Source organism: Anolis carolinensis, chromosome 2 (genome assembly GCF_035594765.1).
Source record: "Anolis carolinensis isolate JA03-04 chromosome 2, rAnoCar3.1.pri, whole genome shotgun sequence".
Classification (NCBI taxonomy): domain Eukaryota; kingdom Metazoa; phylum Chordata; class Lepidosauria; order Squamata; family Dactyloidae; genus Anolis; species Anolis carolinensis.
In genome coordinates, this window is record NC_085842.1 from 226,243,266 (window position 1) to 226,264,184 (window position 20,919).

At 43.3% G+C, this 20,919-nt stretch overlaps 2 protein-coding genes across 4 annotated transcripts in view; both read right to left on the reverse strand.

Annotated features, from left to right (window-relative positions):
- rigi (RNA sensor RIG-I) overlaps nt 1-20,919 on the reverse strand; it is a 48,179-nt gene that overhangs the window by 26,473 nt on the left and 787 nt on the right. For 2 of the 3 annotated variants that reach the window (XM_062971830.1, XM_062971829.1), the window contains exon 2: nt 778-1,010. The exons of the other annotated variant lie outside the window; for it this stretch is intronic. In XM_062971830.1, coding sequence (XP_062827900.1) covers nt 778-883 — 106 coding nt within the window. In that variant the 5' untranslated portion in view covers nt 884-1,010. The remainder of the gene's footprint in view (nt 1-777; nt 1,011-20,919) is intronic. 3 annotated transcript variants of the gene reach the window in all.
- topors (TOP1 binding arginine/serine rich protein, E3 ubiquitin ligase) lies at nt 11,177-19,737 on the reverse strand. The gene is made up of 2 exons (XM_003227187.4): nt 19,465-19,737; nt 11,177-14,857 (listed from the first exon to the last, which is right to left on the reverse strand). Exons 1-2 carry the CDS (start codon nt 19,534-19,536, stop codon nt 11,912-11,914), a joined length of 3,018 nt encoding a protein of 1,005 aa, XP_003227235.3. The 5' UTR covers nt 19,537-19,737; the 3' UTR covers nt 11,177-11,911.

Below are 20,919 nucleotides of genomic sequence, written 5' to 3' on the forward strand. Positions count from 1 at the left end.
ACATGATGTTTTGGTGCTTAATTTGTAAAATCATAACCTATTTTGATGTTTAATAGGCTTTTTCTTAATCTCTCCTTATTATCCAACATATTCGCTTATCCAACGTTCTGCCGGCCCGTTTATGTTGAATAAGTGAGACTCTGCTGTATTTAAAAAACCTTAAAATCAGGACAGTCAGTAAAGAACTACACTCTGAAAACTGTGGAATTCCAGACAATCACCTCCCAACAAAAGATGCCCCCAGGCCTTGAAGCTGCAAGGCCATTCAATGCTAATCAAGGTGGCCAATTGCAAAGTTCACACCTGCCTCAAACAGACAAAGAGTTCTTTCTCCCACCCTGGACATTCCACAGATAAAGAAACCTCACTTGCTTAGTTTCCTACAGACCTCACAACCTCTGAAGATGCCTGCTATAGATGTGGGCGAAACGTCAGGAGAGAATGCTTCTGGGACATAGCCGTACAGCCGGGAAAACTCACAGCAACCCACTGATGAGAAGGTTACAGTGGAGACACTGTACAAGGTTACATCATGATAACTCTTTCAGGAGAGAATTTCCTTTCCTGGGAGTTGATTTCTCTCCCTTCCTGTTGTCTCACTATTTGCAATTCAGAAACAACCTAGACATTGGCACACTTGTAAACAGGGCGTACACATATATACACACATATATACACACACAGACGCTGCACATACATATATCCAGACGAACGGAGAGACATGCACATACTGATATACACACTTGCACACAAACCCATAAGTACACACACGCTCACCATCGGGGAGCCAGTCCTTCATGTAGCTCAGAATGTAGACGGGGTTGAGGGTCTTCTGGATGTAATGCCTGAAGCGGAGCAAGTTCTCCTTCTCCTCGGCAGTCATGGCGAAGGCGAGGCTCTCTTCGCTGCCACCGGGGGCTTCTTATAGACTAGAGCGACCCCGGGCCGCGGATGGGGGCTTCCAGGCTGGCGCGGATCCCGGGGCTCAGCTTCCTCGAGAAGCCGATCGGCTGGGAAGAGAGGCGGAGCCAGGACTGGAAACGAAACCCAAGGCAGCGAAACCGATAGCAGGCGGAGAGCGGCGCAGGGAGCCCAAAGCGGAATCCACACTGCGGGATGGATGCGGTTTGGCAGCACTTACCTGCCACGGCTCCGTGACCGGGAATCCCGGGAGTTGCAGTTTGAGGAGGCCCCAGCACTCTGTACAAAGCTAAAGTCTGTGCAAAACTAGGATTGCTGTGAGTCTAGTGTTAGCTGGCCCTGATGGATTCATGTCTGGAATTCTGAATCAATCAGGACCAGGGTTGTTGTTCATGTCCCAGACCATGTCCCAGAAGCATTCTCTCCTGACGTTTCGCTCACATCTATGGCAGGCATTCTCAGAGGTTGTGAAGTATACACCTCCCAACAAAGGATTCCCACAGGCAGGAAGCAGCTAGGCTTTGAAGCATGGGCATTCAATGCTAATCAAGATGGCCAATTTCCTCCCACCTTGGACATTCCACAGATATATGCAACAGACCTCACAACCTCTGAAAATGCTTGGCATAGATGTGGTGAAACGTCAGGAGAGAATGCTTCTGGAACATGGCCATGCAGCCCGGAATACACACAACGACCCTGTGATTCCGGCCATGAAAGCCTTTGACAACACATCAATCAAGACCAGCTAACACCACCCAAACAAAGGATTCCCCCAGGCGGTAAGCAGCGAGACCTTGACACTGAGGATGCCTGTCATAGATGTGGGTGAAATGTCAGAACAGAATGCTTCTGGAACGTGGCCATACAGCCCAAAAAACTCACAACAACCCACTAATCAAGGTGATCAATTGCAATATTCAGACCTGCCTCAAACAGACAAGTTCTTTCTTCCACCCTGGACCTTCCACAGATATATAAACCCCACTTGCCTAGTTTCCAACAGACTTCACAACCTTTGAGGATGCCTGCCACAGATGTGGGCTAAACATCAGGAAAGAATGCTTCTGGAATATGGCCATACAGCCCAGCAAATTCACAGCCACCCAGTGATTTCAGCTATGAAAGCCTTCGACAAAACTAGGATGCCCACGATTCCATAACATTGCAGTCCAACAAGCTGCCAAAAAGGGTGTTATTATTGTTATTGTTACTATTATGTTTATATATATTCCACGTTTTCTCTCCACAAAGGAGACTCGGGCCCTTCCACACCGCCATATAACCCAGAATATCAAGCCAAAAAATCCCACAATATCTGCTTTGAACTGGATTATCTAAATCCACACTCCCACATATTCCAGTTCAAAGCAGGTAATGTGGGATTTTATTCAATTGTGTGGAAGGGGCCTCAGGGCCCTTCCAGACAGGCCCTGTATGCCAGGGTCTGATCCCAGGTTTTCTGTTTATCCCAGATTATCTGGCAGCGCGGACTCATATAATCCAATTTAAAGCAGAAAATCTGGGATCAGATCCTGGGATATAGGGCCTTCCACACAGCCATATAAAACCCACATTGAACTGAATTATATGGCAGTATGGACTCAGATAACCCAGTTCAAAACAGATATTGTGGATTATCTGCTTTGATATTCTAGGTTATATGGCTGTGTGGAAGGGCCCTCTGGTCCTTTATACACTGCTTTATAATCCAGATGATCAAAGCAAATAATCCACATTATCTGCTTTGAACTGGATTATATGAGGCCTCTTCTACACTGCCATATAAAATCTGGAATCTCTGCTTTGAACTGGATTATATGGCAGTGTAGACTCGTGTCATCCAGTTCAAAACAGAGAATCTGGATTTTGTATGGCACTGTAGAAGTTGCCTCAAAGCGGCTTAGATGAAAAGCATTTCAATACAATGTTGAAATACACAACATTCAGAAAAGAGGGAATTCCAGACAGGAAACAATCAGGGCCAGCTAACGCCTCCCAACAAAGGATTCCCGCAGGCAGGAAGCAGCTAGGCTTTTAAGGCCATTCAATCCACCCCTGGTTTCACATTGAAATCTGTGTGTAGGTCACACAGCACTCACTCCCAAGTATGTGTGCTTATTTATGTCCAAGATTATGGACATGTTAAAATTAATGACCAAGCTGTGTTTGCACATATAGCACAGAAGGGTGTTTTCTTTCCTTCTTGATTACTGACTGCAGATGCAAGGGACTTCCCTCTCCTTTTACTGCGCTTCTGCTGAAGAAATGGAAACTAAAGACACTTTCATTTATCCAAGACAAAAATAATTACATAACATACTCTGGATGCTAGCCACTCTTATAAATAGATCAGAATTGAAATTGAAACCAGAACTAAGGGGGAAAATGATTTTTGTGGGGAATGGGTACACTAAGCAGGAATTTTAAACAGAGCCAACTCAAACTGGATTAAATTGCGGCACTACTTCCTTACTCTCCCTTTCTAAACTGGGTGTGTACATGTAGTATTTTATTTCCCAACTATTGAGATTACTCAGCCTTGCTGTCTTGTTTTTTTCCTTCTGTTTATGGCAGCGCAATGACTGAGTGTGTCTACACCAGGCATGGGCAAAAATCAGCCCTCCAAGTGTTTTGGACTTCAACTCCCACTTCCTAACAGCATACCAGCTATTAGGAAGTGTGGGAGTTGGAGTCCAAAACACCTGGAGGTCTGAAGTTTGCCCATGCTTGGGCTACACTGTAGAGTGAACACCACTTTATCTGCCATGGCTCAATGCTATGGAATCCTAGGAGTTGTAAGTTGATGAGACACTGTTTGACAGAAGAGGCTGAAGACCTTGTAAAACTCTAACTTCCCTTATTCCATATCATTGAGACATGGCTGTTAAGGTAATGTTGATGTGCATTCATTCTACAGTGTAGTCACAGAGAAACCATAGGAAGATTTCATTCACTGTCTTTTGTAATGGTGTAAATTGCCATGAGACACTCACAGAAGTCGCATGGAAGTATGGAGCCTGACAAAGCACAGGTGTGCATTTGGCCAGGAAACTCTATATCAAATGTGAAGAATATGCAGGTGCATTTTCGTGATCGAGCTGCCAATTGCCTGCTGCCTACAAGTCCGGCCATTTGTGTCTCATAGCATTACGCAGGCAACACAGAACTTCTTGGTAGTACTCCTTGTTGATGGTTGTGCCATGTGGTGCTTACTTGTGATGAAACACAATACTGGAATCAAAGAAGACGGTCAGGTCAGCATGACTTCAACATTTTCTTGGACCTGCTTTGCTCTTTTTGCCTCTGGGATGTTGGATGTTTCCATTGTGATGATTGCAACTTGGTTTCTGGGTCATACCCATAAACCCAGGATTCATCGCCAGTGATCACTGTGTTGAAGAAGTTGGGATCACAGTCTGCAGCATGTCCTGTGCAATCTCCAAACAAAATTACTTCTGCGCGATTGGCATGAACTTTGTTGAGATTCTCCTGAAGCCCAAATCCTCAGTCAAAATGGAATGAACAGATCCAATGCTGCTGCTCTCCTCGTCTGCAAGTTCTCTAATCATGATTTGACAATCCTGCATCACCAGGGTCCTCACCTGGTCAATGACGATCTCATTTCTAGATGTCGAGGGCCTACCAAAACGTGCTTCACTCTCCACTAATTTGCGGCTATCTTTGAAGCGGTTGTACCACTCCGTTATCTGTGTGGTACCCATTGTTTCATCCGAAGGCTTATTCAATCTTGTGGATTGTTTCCACTTGGGAATTACCAAGCTTTAAACAAGATTTAATACAGTAACGTTGTTCAAGTTTTCCTGTCATTTTGTCAAAAATGAAAATCAGACAGCACCCACTTACATTTCCTCACTCATCGGCTATATGCTGGCGACTGACAGATTTTGCAGGCAGGGAAAAAATCAAGCATGAGCATTAGGCTCTCCTTCATGCCTGCACCAGATCACACCTCCCAAGCTTCATTTGTTCATGCACAAAAAATATATATAGTTGGATACTTTGTGAACACACATTGTAAATAATGAAATTAAATGAAAATGCTGGGGATTGAGGATGACAGGTAGAATCTCTTACGTGTGCCCATGAACCTAGAATCACCCTGCAGAATGATGCACCATTCAGATTTGCAAAACAAATAACACAGGAACTTTTACTAAGTTCAAGAGATCAACAGAACAATGGTATTTACAATAGTCCCTCTGATTGCTTACAGAAATCAGCAGTCATAAGCAGTCCTTTCTTTGTCCATAAATCTGCTTCAATGAAGATCAGCAGTAAACAAGGCCTCAGAAAAAGCCAAGTCTCTGTGAGTACAAAGCCATCTTCTTTCCAGCTAGTACTCAGTAGACTCACACCCACCCACAGAGAAACCTGTTCAAACCGGTTCTCCAGCAGCAGGACAGGAACAGTTGTGAACCAATTCCCAGGTTCTTGCAAACTCAACCAATTGGCTTCATGCATTTGATTTTCCAGTTAACACACACATAGTATCTTTGCAAACCATGACAAATATGCCCTGCAGCTTTGCTGTACTTAGTTTCTAAAAGGAAGACGAGGTTCAATGTGCCCCAGGTACAGTCCCCTGTGACAAGCTCTGGGCTCTTTTACATTACTCTTTGGGCGTATTAATCTAATCTAAGTCAATGTTTCCCAAACTCTCCTTGTCCAGATAGTTTGGGATCACTGAACATTGGCTACGGTATCTGAGGCTTCTATCCTCACAAATGGAGTGGAGGGAAGGCAACATTCAATGATATATCATAAATGGATCTGGATCTGATCCAGCAAGCTTTCCCTTCCTAACAGCGTCTCTAAGCCTATACAGAATGGATGCTGCAGAGGACCGGTGTGGCTGAGAGCAAAGGGCAGGACAGGTAAATGTCAAAAACCACCAAGATATTATACCTAATGTGTTACAGTAGAGTCTCACTTACCCAACATAAACGGGCAGGCAGAATGTTGGATAAGTGAAAATGTTGGATAATAAGGAGGGATTAAGAAAAAGCCTATTAAATGTCAAATTACATTATGATTTTACAAATTAAGCACCAAAACATCATGTTTTACAACAAATCAACAGAAAAAGCAGTTCAATATACAGTAATGTTATGTAATAATTACTGTATTTACAAATTTAGCACCAAAACATCACAATGTATTGAAAACATTGACTACAAAAAAAATTGACTACTAACCAATTGACTACAAATAAAGAAAGAATTACATAAAATGAACTTGCATAACAACATTGTCGGAAGTTAAATCTGTAAAAAGTTCAGTCCTTGTGGCGTAGTCCTTGTGGAACCGGGCGGGAGGCAGACTGTGTTGGATAATCCAGAACGTTGGATAAGCGAAGCTTGGATACACAAGAATCTACTGTAGTGTTTCTTATATTTCTTCTTTGCTGCCACCAAATTATGATTCAGGTTTCTTTAGCTGCCACCGTTTAACACCTCATGAACCACCTCTGTTTGTATGTTCAGAAAGTCACACAAATTCTTTAGATGAAGTAAAACAAAAATATGTTTATTTGTATTTGGACAGTAAAGCTGCATATAGGTTTCAATAAAATGTTAGGCTTTACTCTTACCAAAAAAATGGTTTTATAATGTAAATTCTGTGGAAATATGTTCCTTCACACAGGAATACAGAACACGTCTATTAAACCCTTTAAAATATCTTCTCCTGAGACTTGAAACACTAGCACTCTAAAATATAGAGGCTAACTAGCCAACTTAACAGTTCGAAAACATGAAGATGAGAGTAGATCAATAGGTACCGCTCCGGCGGGAAGATAACGGCGCTCCATGCAGTCATACCGGCCACATTGACCTACGGACAATTTTGGCTCTTCAAGTTAGAAGTGGAGATGAGCACCAACCCCCAGTGGACTTAATGTCAGGGGAAAACCTTTATACGGTAGTATTTAGTCCTTCTTCCTTGAAGGCTTTTTAACTATATTCCTCAAAGAGGTATCACAGTAACTGTTCCCTTCCTTCCAATCCAAATCTCCATACCCTCTCCGCAAACACCAAACTCCTAACTTCAAAATGGCAGACTTCTAACTAACTGCACTCTCTTACATTCTCCCTGGCTCCGCCCATCTCTAGTTGCTAAGCAACTCCCTCCATTTTCATCAGCCAGTCAGACTGCACTTCCAGTTATGGAGCTGCCTGATCGCTCCTCCCCCTTGCTTTACTAAGCTTTTACAGGCAAGGCCTGAAATTACCTACACACCAGCCCTGTAAGGTAGGAAATCCGTTACACATTCCCTTTAGTGAGAACTGTATACAGCCTCCAAAGCACAACTGATAAGGACCAGGCCCAGCACCCATCTAGATTATGCTGCTAAGGTTCCATCATCATATTTCTAAAGAAAAATCACAGTAGAACTCTAAAAAAAAAGAGCTTCATCATAGTCATGATTATATCTTAAAGCAGTGGTTCTCAACCTGTGGGTCCCCAGATGTTTTGGCCTTCAACTCCCAGAAACACTAACAGCCGGTAAACTGGCTGAGATTTCTGGGAGTTGTAGGCCAAAACACCTGGGGACCCACAAGTTGAGAACCACTGTCTTAAAGGAAAGTCAAAGGGGAGCCCTTGGGAGTCTCCCCGCTCAAAAAAGGGCTGGCACACGTAGGAGAAGGAGTAGTGTGGAAAGAAATTCTTCTAATATTTGATAGCTTGAGTATACTCAGGAACTGAAGTTTTGTCTCTTTTGTAGAAAGTCTATACTTTTGTGCATTCTCTTATTTCATCATCATCATCATAATTATTATTAAATAGCTGTGCCCTGCCACGCGTTGCTGTGCACTGAAAGGCCTCGCTGCTTCATAGCCTGGCCACTTTCTGTATAGGGGCATCCTTCCTTCTGCAGATTGAATGGGACGGAATAGCCTCGTGGCTTCAAAACCTGAGGGAAATCTTGGTTGGCCAGGTTGAACACCACTGAATAGCCTTGCTGCTTGCAAGCCTGGCCGCTTTCTACCTTGTGGGATTCTTGTTTGGCCAGGTCGAATAGCAATGAATAGTCTCAGTGCAGCAAGTATGAATGCTGCAATTAGTTACCTTGATTAGCATTTAATGGCCTTGCAGCTTCAAAGCCTGGCTGCTTCCTGCCTGAGGGAATCCTTTGTTGGGAGGTGTGAGTGGCCCTGATTGTTTTCTGTCTGGAATTCCCCTGTCTTCTGAGTGTTGTTCTTTATTTACTGCCCTAATTTTAGAGATTATATTGTGCTGTATTATTATACCACAGTAATTATTACATATTATATTTATAATCTTATATTATCTGCTTAGAACTGGATTATATGAGGCCCTTCCTACTCAACTGTATAAAATCCACACTGAACTGGATTATATTGCAGTGAGGACTCAAGATAACCCAGTTCAAAGCAGATGATCCTGCCTTGGCATTCAGGGTTATATAGGTGTGTGGTAGGGCCTTGAGTCTACACTGCCATATAATCCAGTTCAAATAAAATAATCTGTATTTTATAGGCAGTGTGGAAGAGGCCTGATTGAAGAGGCCCTGGGCGCCATTAAATGGCCAAGTAGGTTGCTAGGAGACATAGTGGGCGCAGCAATGGGAAAAAACAGTTCTTCCTCTTCCTCTAATTAGGACTTTATTTTTCTTTTCTTTTTTATTGAAAGACATATTTTGGATGACTATGTCTTTTGTGGCCAAATTTGGTGTTATTTGGTTCAGTAGCTTTGTTGTTTATTCCAAAATAAAATTAACATAACATTTATATATATATAGATATACGGAGCCCCCGGTGGCGCAGAAGATTAAACTGCTGAGCTGCTGAACTTGCTGACCGAAAGGTCGGCGGCTTGAATCCAGAGAGCAGAGTGAGGTTCCGTCGTTAGCCCCAGCTTCTGCCAACCTAGCAGTTCAAAAACATGCAAATGTGAGTAGATCAATAGGTACCGCTCTGGTGGGAAGGCAACAGTGCTCCATGCAGTCATGCTGGCCACATGACCTTGGAGGCATCTACGGAAAACGCCGGCTCTTCAGCTTAGGAATAGAGATGAGCACCAACCCGCAGTCAGACACGACTAGACTTAATGTCAGGGGAAAACCTTTATCTTACCTATAATATATACATATCAATAATATTTTAAATAATCTCTTCTTTTATCAAAGTATTTAGCCCATTGGTGTGGGCATGCTTTTACAAAAGAGCACCTAAGCATCTCACACTTAAATGCACCCTCCATACTTTCATCTAAGCACGTCCAGTATTCAACCCGGGCTTCCCAGCACACCTTCAATTTGTCTATAAATAAAACATTTTGGTTTGCCAAGTACGGTCTCCAATCTGTTCTTTGTGCTGCGGTGCCTTCCAGTTCATTCATTTAAGCACGAGATAGAATAGAAACATTTGTACTGGAAAATAAAATAACATTTAACACCCAAGAGAAATTTAAGTGTGTTGCAAGTGATGACTAGGAGTAATACTGAGAAATACTGATTGTAAATTAGATGGGATGCTAAAGAAAATCCAAAGTATCAAGGGTAAAAGGTTTTCCCTTGACATTAAGTCTAGTCGTATCCAACTCTGGGGGTTGGTGCTCATCTTCATTTCTAAGTCAAAGAGCTGGCATTGTCCATGGACACCTCCTAGGTCATGTGGCCAGCACAACTGTATGGAGCACTGTTACCTTACTGCTAGAGCGATACCTATTGATCTACTCACATTTGCATGTTTTCGAACTGCGAGGTTGGCAGAAGCTGGGGCTAACTGTGGGAGCTCACTCCACTCTCTGGATTCAAACTGCCGAGGCTCGATATCAAGGGTAGTGTTCAACAGTGGAATATGCTGCCTCAGTGTGTGATGGGAGTGTCCTTCTCTAGAAGTTTTTAAACAAAGGCTGGACGGCCATCTGTCAGGAATGCTTTCTTTATACATTCCTGCATGGCAGAAGGGTGTTGGGTTTGATGCTCCTTGTGGTCTCTTCCAGCTCAATAATTCTAACTCATGGAGATATGGATTAACCCTTACAGATGGATACATAAAAAAATATCAGACAACTTCTACATTATTCTGCCATAGAAAATTTTCTCCCCGTTTAAAAAAAAAGCTAATCTTTTACATTCTGATTTAATGATCAATCAATCTCCTTTAAGCGCACTGGAGGCAAAAGAACCAGTTTTCTGGTTCTCTCCAGGCTCTTCTCTTGGCTGGTTTCAGCCAAGACCTTTCATTTTCTATTTTAAATTGTTTCTCTATCACAGTGGCTCTCAATTTTTGGGTCCCCAGATGTTTTGGCCTTCAACTCCCAGAAATCCTAACAGCTGGCAAAATGGCTGGGATTTCTGAGAGTTGTAGGCCAAAACACCTGGAGACCCACAGGTTGAGAACTACTGCTTTATCACCTCCAAGTCTGCCAGGGTTTCTGTGGCAAGGTACCATGGAATAAAAACAATGCACAAAAAATGCTTAAATAAATCCTATCACAACTTCAGTCATAAAACAAATTGCCATTAAGTGGGAGGGAAGCAGCTAGCAAGACACACCAACATCATGTTATGTAATATCTATGTAATAATTATTGATTTTATGTACACGGTAAGCCTGAGGGCAAATCAAAAATTTTGTAAGCTGCTCTGAGTGCCTTTTGTAGTCAAGGAGCAGGGTAAACGTTTTCTAAATAATAACAAATAAGGATTGGTTTTTATACATTATCAACTCAATTTCCTTTCATTTTTGTAAATATCGGGGCAATGTGCAAGTATAATTGAAGCAAACAAAACCACACTGCCATCATTAAAACAAAGGAAAGCAATTATTTAAACATGATCAGCATGCTCAAATGTCATAAGGAAGAGGGAGCAGGTTTGTTTTCTGCTGCCTTGGACACTAGGACTCAGAGCAAAGGGTTCAAATTACAGAAGATTCCACTTGAATCTTAGGAAGGACTTCCTGACTGTAAGAGCTATTCAGCAGTGGAACTCTCTGCCTCGAAGTGTGGTGGAAGCTCCTTCCTTGGAAACGTTTAAAAAGAGGCTAGATGGCCATCTGTCATGCAGGAAAAGCATTTGATAGTGCTTTTTCCTGCATGGCAGGGGGTTGGACTTGATGGTTCATGTGGTTTCTTCCAGCTCTATGATTCCATGATCTTCAGATCCTACACTCCAAATACTAGCCAGTCATATGATCATTTTCCCTGGGAATGTTCACTGTCCATTTGCCTTTCAAAACCTGGAGAAGAAACAGTCTTGTGCAAGAAAAATAAATTAATCTTTATTTGAGAGTACAGTTCAAAGAATTTTCACAAAGTCTTCATTGTAAAACTTTTGTGAAGTATGTACATAAATAACAGCCTACATCAACCTTACATATATGCTTAAGAGACACAGCAGAGAAGAGGGAGAAGCAGCAAGCGTGTTTCTTTGAGAAGAAAGAAAAAGCAGAAAGGCAGATCGGCCTCTTAAAAAGAGAGAAAAATCCCTGATAGAAAAGAAATGGCCAAGGCTTAATACAAAGCAGTGAACTATACAGATGAAGCCTATAGCAAAAGTTTTTTTTTCCAATTTTCATTTTTTATAAAAGCAATAAAAGTTTTCTAAGTTCATGTTTTTAAAAAAGTTTCCTTAACACTGAACTTTACAAATTAAGCCCAAAACAAAAGCAAAATTGTTCCCCCCCCAAAATTCACATTAAAAAAATCTTATTTTCTAAGTTTTAAAAAAGAGAGATATGGCAAGTCTATATTACATAGGGGAAAATACAGAATATTTTTGTGGCACAAGAAACATCTAACATACAGTCTTCAAAAGATGGGAGGGTGGCAATAATGAGGAATATTGCACCCTTTTGATTGAAGTACAAAAATTCAAGATGACACACTTCACACAGAAGTAATTTCATCATTCTTAGCACACAAACAAGGTTTGGTGCTTTCCAGAAAAGCCTATTTTTAAAAAAGAGTCATATCATAAAACATTTTGTTTACAAGGCTATAGATTTTGTTTTGACGTGTCCAACTGACACGAATGTTCCTGAAGATGTTTCGAGAGGCGTAAGAGCAAGGACGCTTTGTGGGGTGGCGAGTGATGGAAAGATTCAGTTTCTCCATTGCTCAGCTCAAATGAAGCCTTGTTATTGTCTGCCTCAGAAGGTGCATGCCTGCCATCTGGATCTTGCAACTCTTCAACTCCATTTAGAGGCTCAATGCCACTTAGAGTTTCATCTCCTACATCGTCCCTTCTGGGAGTCACACTGTGTTCCTTCTCCACATTTTCAGCTTCATCAGCTTTGACGTCTTTGCCATCTCTGGCTTCCAAGAGTAGTGATGGGGACTCTGTCTCCCTTTCATTTGGAGGAAATGGGCCCAAAGGACTCCAGGAGATGATACTGTCACATTCAGTATTATCCTGGATTTCACTAGCTTTATCACTGTCACTGTCAATAGTAATCACAACAGGCGAAGAAACAGGAGAGTAGCCCACCTGGTTTGCGTGCGGCTTCCTGTCCCATTTTCTTTTCTTCTTCTGACGCCTTGTCATGTCTGTGGCTGTCCCTTCATAAACAATCTCCACACTTGGGCTTCTTGACGTCTTTTTTGTCTTCTTTTGTGGGATGTCAGCTTCTGACTGACTGTTCAAGAGGTCAGCTGTCCTTTTGTAAGGATCCTGATGCTTTGGCACAAGATTTTCGAACACAAGTTCTTTTTTAGAAGGAGCAGCTTCCTCACTTCCTCTAGGCATACTCTCGAGGTGACGGGTCTTGTATTTCCTTTTGCCACTGGGTTTCTCTGATCGTGTTCTGTCTGATCCTCGAGAAGGAGTGTGAGACCGACTGCTGGACTGACTTCTTGATCTATCCCTTCCATAGTAGTAACTTGTGCTGCGACCTCTTGACATCTGATTATTGGTTCGCTCGTAAAAAGAGCGGACTCCATAGTCTGGGCTAGGAGAATGCCTGAAGTACTGATTCCGTCTGCTATGAGATAATTCATAATAATCTCGGGAGGCATTCCTCTCATATTTGCTGTGGTATTGGCCTCTGAAGTAATCATCACTATCTTGCCTTCTTGAACTTTTTCTGCATTCATTGCTACGAGATCTTGATCGACTCAGTTCTCGAGAGTAAATGCTTTCATCGCTCAGAGACAGAACTTTGCTTTTGCGAGAGAGGCTTTTGTCTCGGGTTTTGGACTTCTTTTTATCCTTTTTGTGCTTGCGTCTGCTGCTATCCCTCTTCTTCTTCCGTTTTTCCAGACTACGATCCTTGTTCTTACTTTTGAAACTACGGTGCTCTCGGTCCAATTGCGGTGCGTAGGCTTCGGATTTCCTCCTTTTGGTAAAAGCGTAGCAGTCATCATAATCATCCTCTCTCTCTCTAGGTGAATTTTGTAAACAAGTACTTCCACTGGCTTTATTTTTGTCATTTTCACTCCTTTTGGAATTTTGTTTTTTATTCGAGGAGGACACCTTCGCCTTATGACTGGCACTACCATCTCTGGACCCGAGAGAGAAGGGAGATGCATACCCACTGGCATCTGTATCACTAAAGCTCTGATACTGGATGGGTTTCACTTTTTTCTGAACTTCTTCACATTTTCCTCCATCAACAACAGATTCCTCAGAGTCTGAAGACAGCTCCACAAGCTCAGGAGTTCTTTCAGCCAGCGGCTTCACATAGCCAACAATAACACAGTTTTCAAGGGAATCACAACTATCCTCGTTCCTCTCCACAGAAGGTGGTAACTGTGCTGGCAATACTGGTGCGTTGGTGGAGGGGTCTTCATCAGATGTTTCTGAAGTATCCAAAGTGGTGGACACAGTGGCACAAACCTGGTCAGAGCTTGAGTAAGATGGACCAGGGGTCTCATCATCCCAAGGCGCCTGGTCAGTACCGACAATAAAGGAATTCCGTTCAGCTTCCTGGGAATCGGTCTCATCTGGAGAGATGGTAATGACAGAGGATTCTGATCGGCTTCCTTCCTCGTAAGATGGTGCAGGACAGTCATAATTAGCATGTTCGTCAAATGCGTCTATATTATAAGGGCACCTGGCAAAGTTAATAAATTCATGCAAAAAGTGCTCTGTCCGATGAAGTAAAAAGGACTTTATCTGATCAGTGAATGCTGTGCTTTCTAGGTTGTACCGAGTGATGTTGCTCATTATGATGTGCTGCACAACGGTGACAAGCGATCCATTAGCGCCAAACAAGACGGTAAGCTCGCGCTTCAGCCACGGAACTAGTCTATGAAGGCAGGCAGGATTCCTGCGGAAAAATTCAGCGGATATGTCTCGGTAGCGCCCTCCATCTTCGATGCTTCGGACACGGGTGCCAGAGCGATACAGAGCTCTACGGAAGTTGATGATTTCTTGCTCCTGAATTTGACGCATGGATCGGCCTTCCAAGTTCGCCTGTCGCCTGGAACGAAGTCTCCTGATTGTCTCAGTTATCTCTGTGTCTCTCTGTCCCGTTGACTGGCTTAACGGGCCTTCAAATAGGATTCCATTATCTGGAGGCGAGGCAGTTCGTCTAGTGTTGGGATTCCTCCGAGGGTAAGCCGAAGTGCGACGCTCCCTTGTTACAGTAGTTCGGTAACGGAATCTCCTCCCATCGGGGTTGCCAAAGGTATCTGTTTCTGCAGGCTTGACTGTATATACCTTATAGTCATTTTGTGATTTCATACTATGCACAACTGAGTGAAACGGTTGCTTGCATAAAGGGCATTCTGCTTTGTTCTTAGACCATTCCTGTATGCATCTGAAGCAGAATTTGTGCCAACACTGATCAAGGTAGGATATATTTTCAAATCTATCTAGGCATATAGGGCATTTAGAGTCTGGTGATGCATCTGATGATGACATTGTCTGGTGCAATTTCTTTGTGCCAGATTTAGACGAAAAGCTACCAGCCATCGAGTGGTTGGTCAGCGGTGTCAAATTCTGAAAATGAAAACAGAGAGAAAAGTCATCATAATGTGTTTAACTCAATTTATGCCAATTAAAACTAGCGCTAAATTTGTTTTCAGTTGAAGTTAAACATGAGATTATTCAAATACCAACCAATATAATATTTTAGCAAAGTGAACAACTTTAGCATTGCTGGACTGTTTATCACATGAATCATAACTTGAGTTAACAGTGCAACAACATCTGAGGTGGCCAGAAAATATCCATTCCTATTCTATAACCTCAAGTAATGCATTTCTTGTTGCAATGGCCTCCTACCATTATGTTAATTTACATAATAACTAACAATATACTGTCAAGAAAGACGGATAAAGCAAAATCAAGGCCAAGACTTTTAACATGGCATATGTACAGCCAATCCTTCACATTGGCTGAGGTAAGGGCACAGAAAAATGCAAAAAATGCTTCTTTTTTTTTAACCAGCAAGAACATCTTGCTGGTAAAGGAAGAAGTTCTTGCCAGAATTTCCAAGTCTTCCAGCACAGCTCTATGATGAACATTTCCATAAAAGTCGCACTAGAAATTTCTATAGAAAATATTGACATCAAATCCAAAAATAATCAAATCCATAAAAGCCAAACCCGCAAATGTGCAGGGCTGACTGTATATGCCAGCATCATAATAATAGTAATAACAATTATTATTATTATTATTATTATTATTATTATTATTATTATTATTATTATTTATATTCTGCCCTATCTCCCCAAGGGGACTCAGGATGGTTTACAACAAATATCAGCAAACATTCAGTGCTGTAAAGAAACAATGATGGAACAAAGACACGATGGAGCTGTGTCATTCCTGGCTGCCCCCTCTTCACTCTGAGGCTTCAAAGCGGTGGTTATGGTGGACCTCAGTTGTTCAAACTGGCTATGCAATGGACCATGAAGCTTGAGTTTATCTGTCTTGTGGTCTCTTTGAGCCACCTGACAGATAGTCTGAGGTTCAAAAAGCCTTCTCAATTGCATTAGATCCGAATGTTATAGGGAAGGTGGTTAGGTAAACAGCAAGGAAAGAGCTCCTGAGCCTCAGCATGAAGAAAGCTAAGTTTCTGGAACTGTCAAATCAACAATCTGTAAACCACACAAAGAGCCTTTGAGGCTGAAGAGTTGGGTATAGATATACTAGGTCCTTGTATCCATTAGGGGTTGGTTCCCCCCATGAATATCAAAATCTGTGGATGCTGACGTCCCCTTATGCACAATGGCACAATAAAAGACACAATAAAAGGCAAAATCAAGGTTTGCTCTTTGGATCTTTTTCAAATCAAAGACGGCTAAATTCCTAGATGCAGAACCCATGGATATGTAGGTCTGACTGTGCAAACACTGTGAATAATGAAATAAAATGAAAATATGCCTTGCAACTTTGCTGTACTTGGTTTCCGAAGGGAATATGAGGTTGTGTGCCACAGGTATAGTCCCCAGTGACAAGCCGCTCACACATCTGAGCCCATTAAACTGCTCTTTGGGTGTATTGTTTTGTGGGCATTAAGATGAGTACAGTTGTGTTTCCAGCTGAAAAACATCCCCAAGCCTGTGGCGTTAAAGAGCAGACAGAAGCCACCCAACCCTTGTGATTGTTGGTCACAATTAATCTACGTCAGTGTTTCCCAAACTCTACTCGTCCAGGTATTTTGGAATGTGTCCTCCAGAATCCCTGAACACTGGCCACGGCAGCTGAGGCTTCTATCCTCACAGTTATTTTTTGGGGGGGTGGGGGTGGGTGGGTGGGTGTTGGGAATCAATTATCTAAATGGATATGGATCGGATCCAGCAAGGCTTCCCCTCCCAACAGTGTCTCTAAGCCTATACAAAATACATGCCCTTTGGTGTGCCTCCAAAGCACAACTGCAAAGGACCAGACTCAGCGCCTATCTCGATTATGCTAACGTTCCATCATCATCGTCATCATTTCTAAAGGAAAAATTAAAGCAGAGTCCCCTGAAAGATCTGTTGTTGTCATCATATCTTAAAGGAAAGTTAAAGGAAAGCCCTAGAGAGTCTCCCCCCTTTAAAAAAGAGCTGGTACACGAAGGAGTAGTGTGGAAAGAAAATGCCCACAAATCTTGTGCTGCAAGAATTAGCCTTCTCCGATTCTTCTAATGTTTGATAGCTTGAATATACTCAGAAATTGAAGTTTTTTCTCTTTTGTAGGAAGCTTATACATTTTGTGAATTCCCTTTTTTCATCATCATCATCATTATTATATATCAATATCATGATAATGATGAACGTGTGTATACCTTAAAGGAAAGTCAAAGAGAAGCCATAGAGATCTCCCCCCCTCAAAAAAGGCTGGCACCCTTTGACCCCTCCAAAGAAAATGTTTAAGTGCCTTGGCTGAATGCCATGGCACCTGGGGTTTGGAGTTCGGAGAGGCCCCACCTCTCTTTGGCAGGGAAGGCTAAAGACGTCGTGAAACTAGAAATCCCATGCTTCCATGGCAATGAGAAGTGGTCTCAAACTGCACTGAAACCACAGTGTAAAGCTGGATCTACACTGCCATATAATCGGTTCAAGGCAGTGACTCAGCATTCTGAAACTGCATTACATGGCAGTGTCAATCCAGCCTAAAATAGACTTGCTTTTCCAGAAGGAATTGTGACAATACCTGCAAAGAGAGATGCCCACCAGCACACTACGCTCTTACAGTGCTATGATCCCACTATAACTGCCCAGGTAGCTTCCTAAGTTTCCCTCAGTGGACCTGAGGAACCCTTGAGGGAATAGTACTAGGAGAGTGTGCCTGATAAGAGTACTTAATCACATTCACACATGATTTGACTGCCAAGCCGACATGGTTCCCAAGACCACTTGGCCTTCCAGGGATTTGGCACTTCATCTCCCAGAAGCTCAAACGATCTGGGCCAGCTGCCGGGAATTCTGGGAGATGAAGTCCAAACAGTTGTCGAAGGCCTTCATGGCCAGAATCATTGGGTTGCTGTGAATTTTCCTAGCTGTATGGCCATGTTCCAGAAGCATTATCTCCTGACGTTTCGTCCACATCTATGGCAAGCATTTTCAGAAGTTGTGAGGTCTGTTGCAAACTATGCAAGAGGGGTTTATATATCTGTGGAATGTCCAAGGTGGGAGGAAATTGGCCACCTTGATTAGCACTGAATGCCCTTGCAGCTTCAAAGCCTGGCTGCTTCCTGCCTGGGGGAATCCTTTGTTGGGAGGTGTTAGCTGGCCCTTGTTGATTTCTGTCTGGAATTTCCGTTTTCTGACAGTTGTTATTTATTTACTGTCCTGATTTTAAAGATTTTTAATACTACTGGTAGCCAGATTCTGTTCATTTTCATGGTTTACTCCTTTCTGTTTAAATTGTCCACATGCTTGTGGATTTCAATGGCTTCTCTCTGTAGTCTGATATGGTGGTTGTTAGAGTGGTCCAGCATTCCTGTGTTCTCAAATAATATGCTGTGTCCAGGTTGGTTCATCAAGTGCTCTGCTATCGTGTCAGCGAAGCTACTTGAGAGCATACTGCAAGTCGCTTCTGGTATGAGAGCACTGGCCATTTACAAAGACATTGCCCAGTGGACGCCTGGATGTATTACCACCGGGCTGGGATGGTATATGTCATGCGTGGACATGAACGAAGCCTCCCACAAGGATGGTAAAGAACATCAAAAACATCTGGGCGTCCCCTGGGTAATGTCCTTGGCAGACAGCCAATTCTCTCACACTAGAAGCGACTTGCAGTTTCTCCAGTCACTCCTGACACATTTTTTTTAAAATCCTGCTGGAAGGTTTCCCTGATGTCCCCGCAAGCTAGAAATGACAGACGGGAGCTCACCTCGTCTCACGGATTCCAATCGGCATCCTTCAGGTCAGAAACCCAACCTTTAGGTCAGCAGTCCAGCGGCACAAGGGTTTAACCCATTGTGCTATTTTGCTATGGCTGACTTCTCAGGTTGAATTAGCCTGCAGTGCCTTTCATGTTCCTTGATTCATGATTCGAATCAAGGAACATGAAAGGCACTGAAGCCTAATTCAGGGCAGTACATAAAGAACAACACTCAGAAGACTAGGAAATTCCAGACAAGAAAAAAAATCAGGGCTAGTTAAAACCTTTCAACAAAGGATTCCCCCAGGTAGGAAGCAGCCAGGCTTTGAAGCTGCAAGGCTACTCAATGCTAATCAAAGTGCCCAATTGCAACATTTACACTTGCCTCAAACAGACAAGAGTTCTTTCTCACACCCTGGACCTTCCACAGATATTTAAACCACTTGTCTACTTTCCAACAGAGCTCACAACCTCTGAGGATGCCTGCCATAGATGTGGGCGAAACGTCTGGAGAGAATGCTTCTGGAACATGGCCATACACCCACCCAGAAGTCCAAGCCACCCGCAAGGACCCAAATTGGACAAAAGAGGGCCTCGAGGGAAACTCCGCCCACCTATTTTTTTTTCCTTTCCCCAAAGGGAGGGGTGGGCGAGAATCCCTTTTGGGAGGCTCCGCAGGGATGGCTCAGAGGGGCGCGTGCCTCTCTCGGTCTCTCTCTCGCAGCTCGCACTCGCCCGGAGCCTGAGAGGACCCGGATGAGCCAACGGCTTAAGAATCCACTGCTCACCTGCTTCGAACGTTGGCGCCGGCGACCGTTGGAGCCGCCGGCTCGTCTCCGAAGCTCCCGCGAGTCACACATCGAGAAGGAGGAAAAGGAGAGCGGTTAGGCCTGGCACGTCCACCTCAGCCGGGGCAACAACTGCCGCTCACTTCCTTGGTCCTTGCCCTGACCCGGATGTACAACTCTACCAGGGGTCATGAGGACCGGCTTCCGGCTCGACAGGAAAACCAGAGGCGCCGACCAAACATCCTCACAGAGTTTGGCGAAACTTCCACGTCCGGATTGCAACAGGGCATGCAGGGGGTGGGGGGGGGGGTGGGTGGGAGTTGCAGTCCCAAGAATATTTCAAGCCTAATGATGACGATAATAATAATAATAATAATAATAATAATAATAATACAAGCCGTGGATTCCCTCAAGGCTTCCTCAGGTCACTGCTTGGGGCCACTGAGCGGTGAGCGGAGTTTCCCTCGAGGTCCTCGTTTACCCTGTTTGGGTCCTGCGTGTTCTTTGGACTTCATCTCCCAGAATTCCCGGCAGCTGGCCCAGATCGTTTGAGCTTCTGGGAGTTGAAGTGCCAAACCCCTGGAAGGCTAAAGGTTGGGAACCATGTTGCCTCGGCAGTCAAATCATGTGTGAATGTGATTAAGTACAGTAGAGTCTCACTTATCCAACATAAACGGGCCGGCAGAGTGTTGGATAAGCGAATATGTTGGATAATAAGGAGGCATTAGGGGGGAGGCCTATTAAACATCAAATTAGGTTATGATTTTACAAATTAAGCACCAAAACATGTTATACAACAAATCTGACAGAAAAAGTAATTCAATACGCAGTAATGCTATGTAGTAATTACTGTATTTACGAATTTAGCACCAAAATATCACGATGTATTGAAAACATTGACTACAAAACTGTGTTGGATAATCCAGAATGTTGGATAAGTGAGACTCTACTGTACTCTTATCAGGCACACTCCCCTATTACTATTCCCTCAAGAGTTCCTCAGGTCCACTGAGGGAAACTTAGGAAGCTACCTGGCCAGTTAAAGTGGGATAATAGTGCTATAAGACTGTAATGTGGTGGGCATCTCCCTTAGCAGCCTTTGTCACAATTCCTTCTGGAAAAGGCTGGATCTACACTATCACATAATGCAGTTTCAGATTGCTGAGTCACTGCCTTGAACTGGATTATTTGACATTGTAGGTCCAACATTACACTGTGGATTCAGGGCAGTTTGACACCACTTCTCATTGCCATGGCTCAATGCTATGGAAGAATGGGATTTGTAGTTTCACAACATCTTTAAAAGTTTGTACGCTGGACTGGCCACGTTGTCCGAATGCCCAATCATAGTCTTACAAAACATTTACGGTATCCCCAATTGTCCACATGCTTGTGGATTTCAGTGGCTTCTCTGTGTAGTCTGACATGGGGGTTGTTAGGGCGGTCCAGCATTTC

Bases quoted from the DNA above. Each gene is read 5' to 3' on its own strand.
- topors (XM_003227187.4), bottom strand. From the start codon at position 19,536: ATGTGTGACTCGCGGGAGCTTCGGAGACGAGCCGGCGGCTCCAACGGT. The intron at 14,858-19,464 runs GTGAGCAGTGGA...TTTCATTTTCAG, and splicing joins GGCGCCAACGTTCGAAGCAG to AATTTGACACCGCTGACCAA.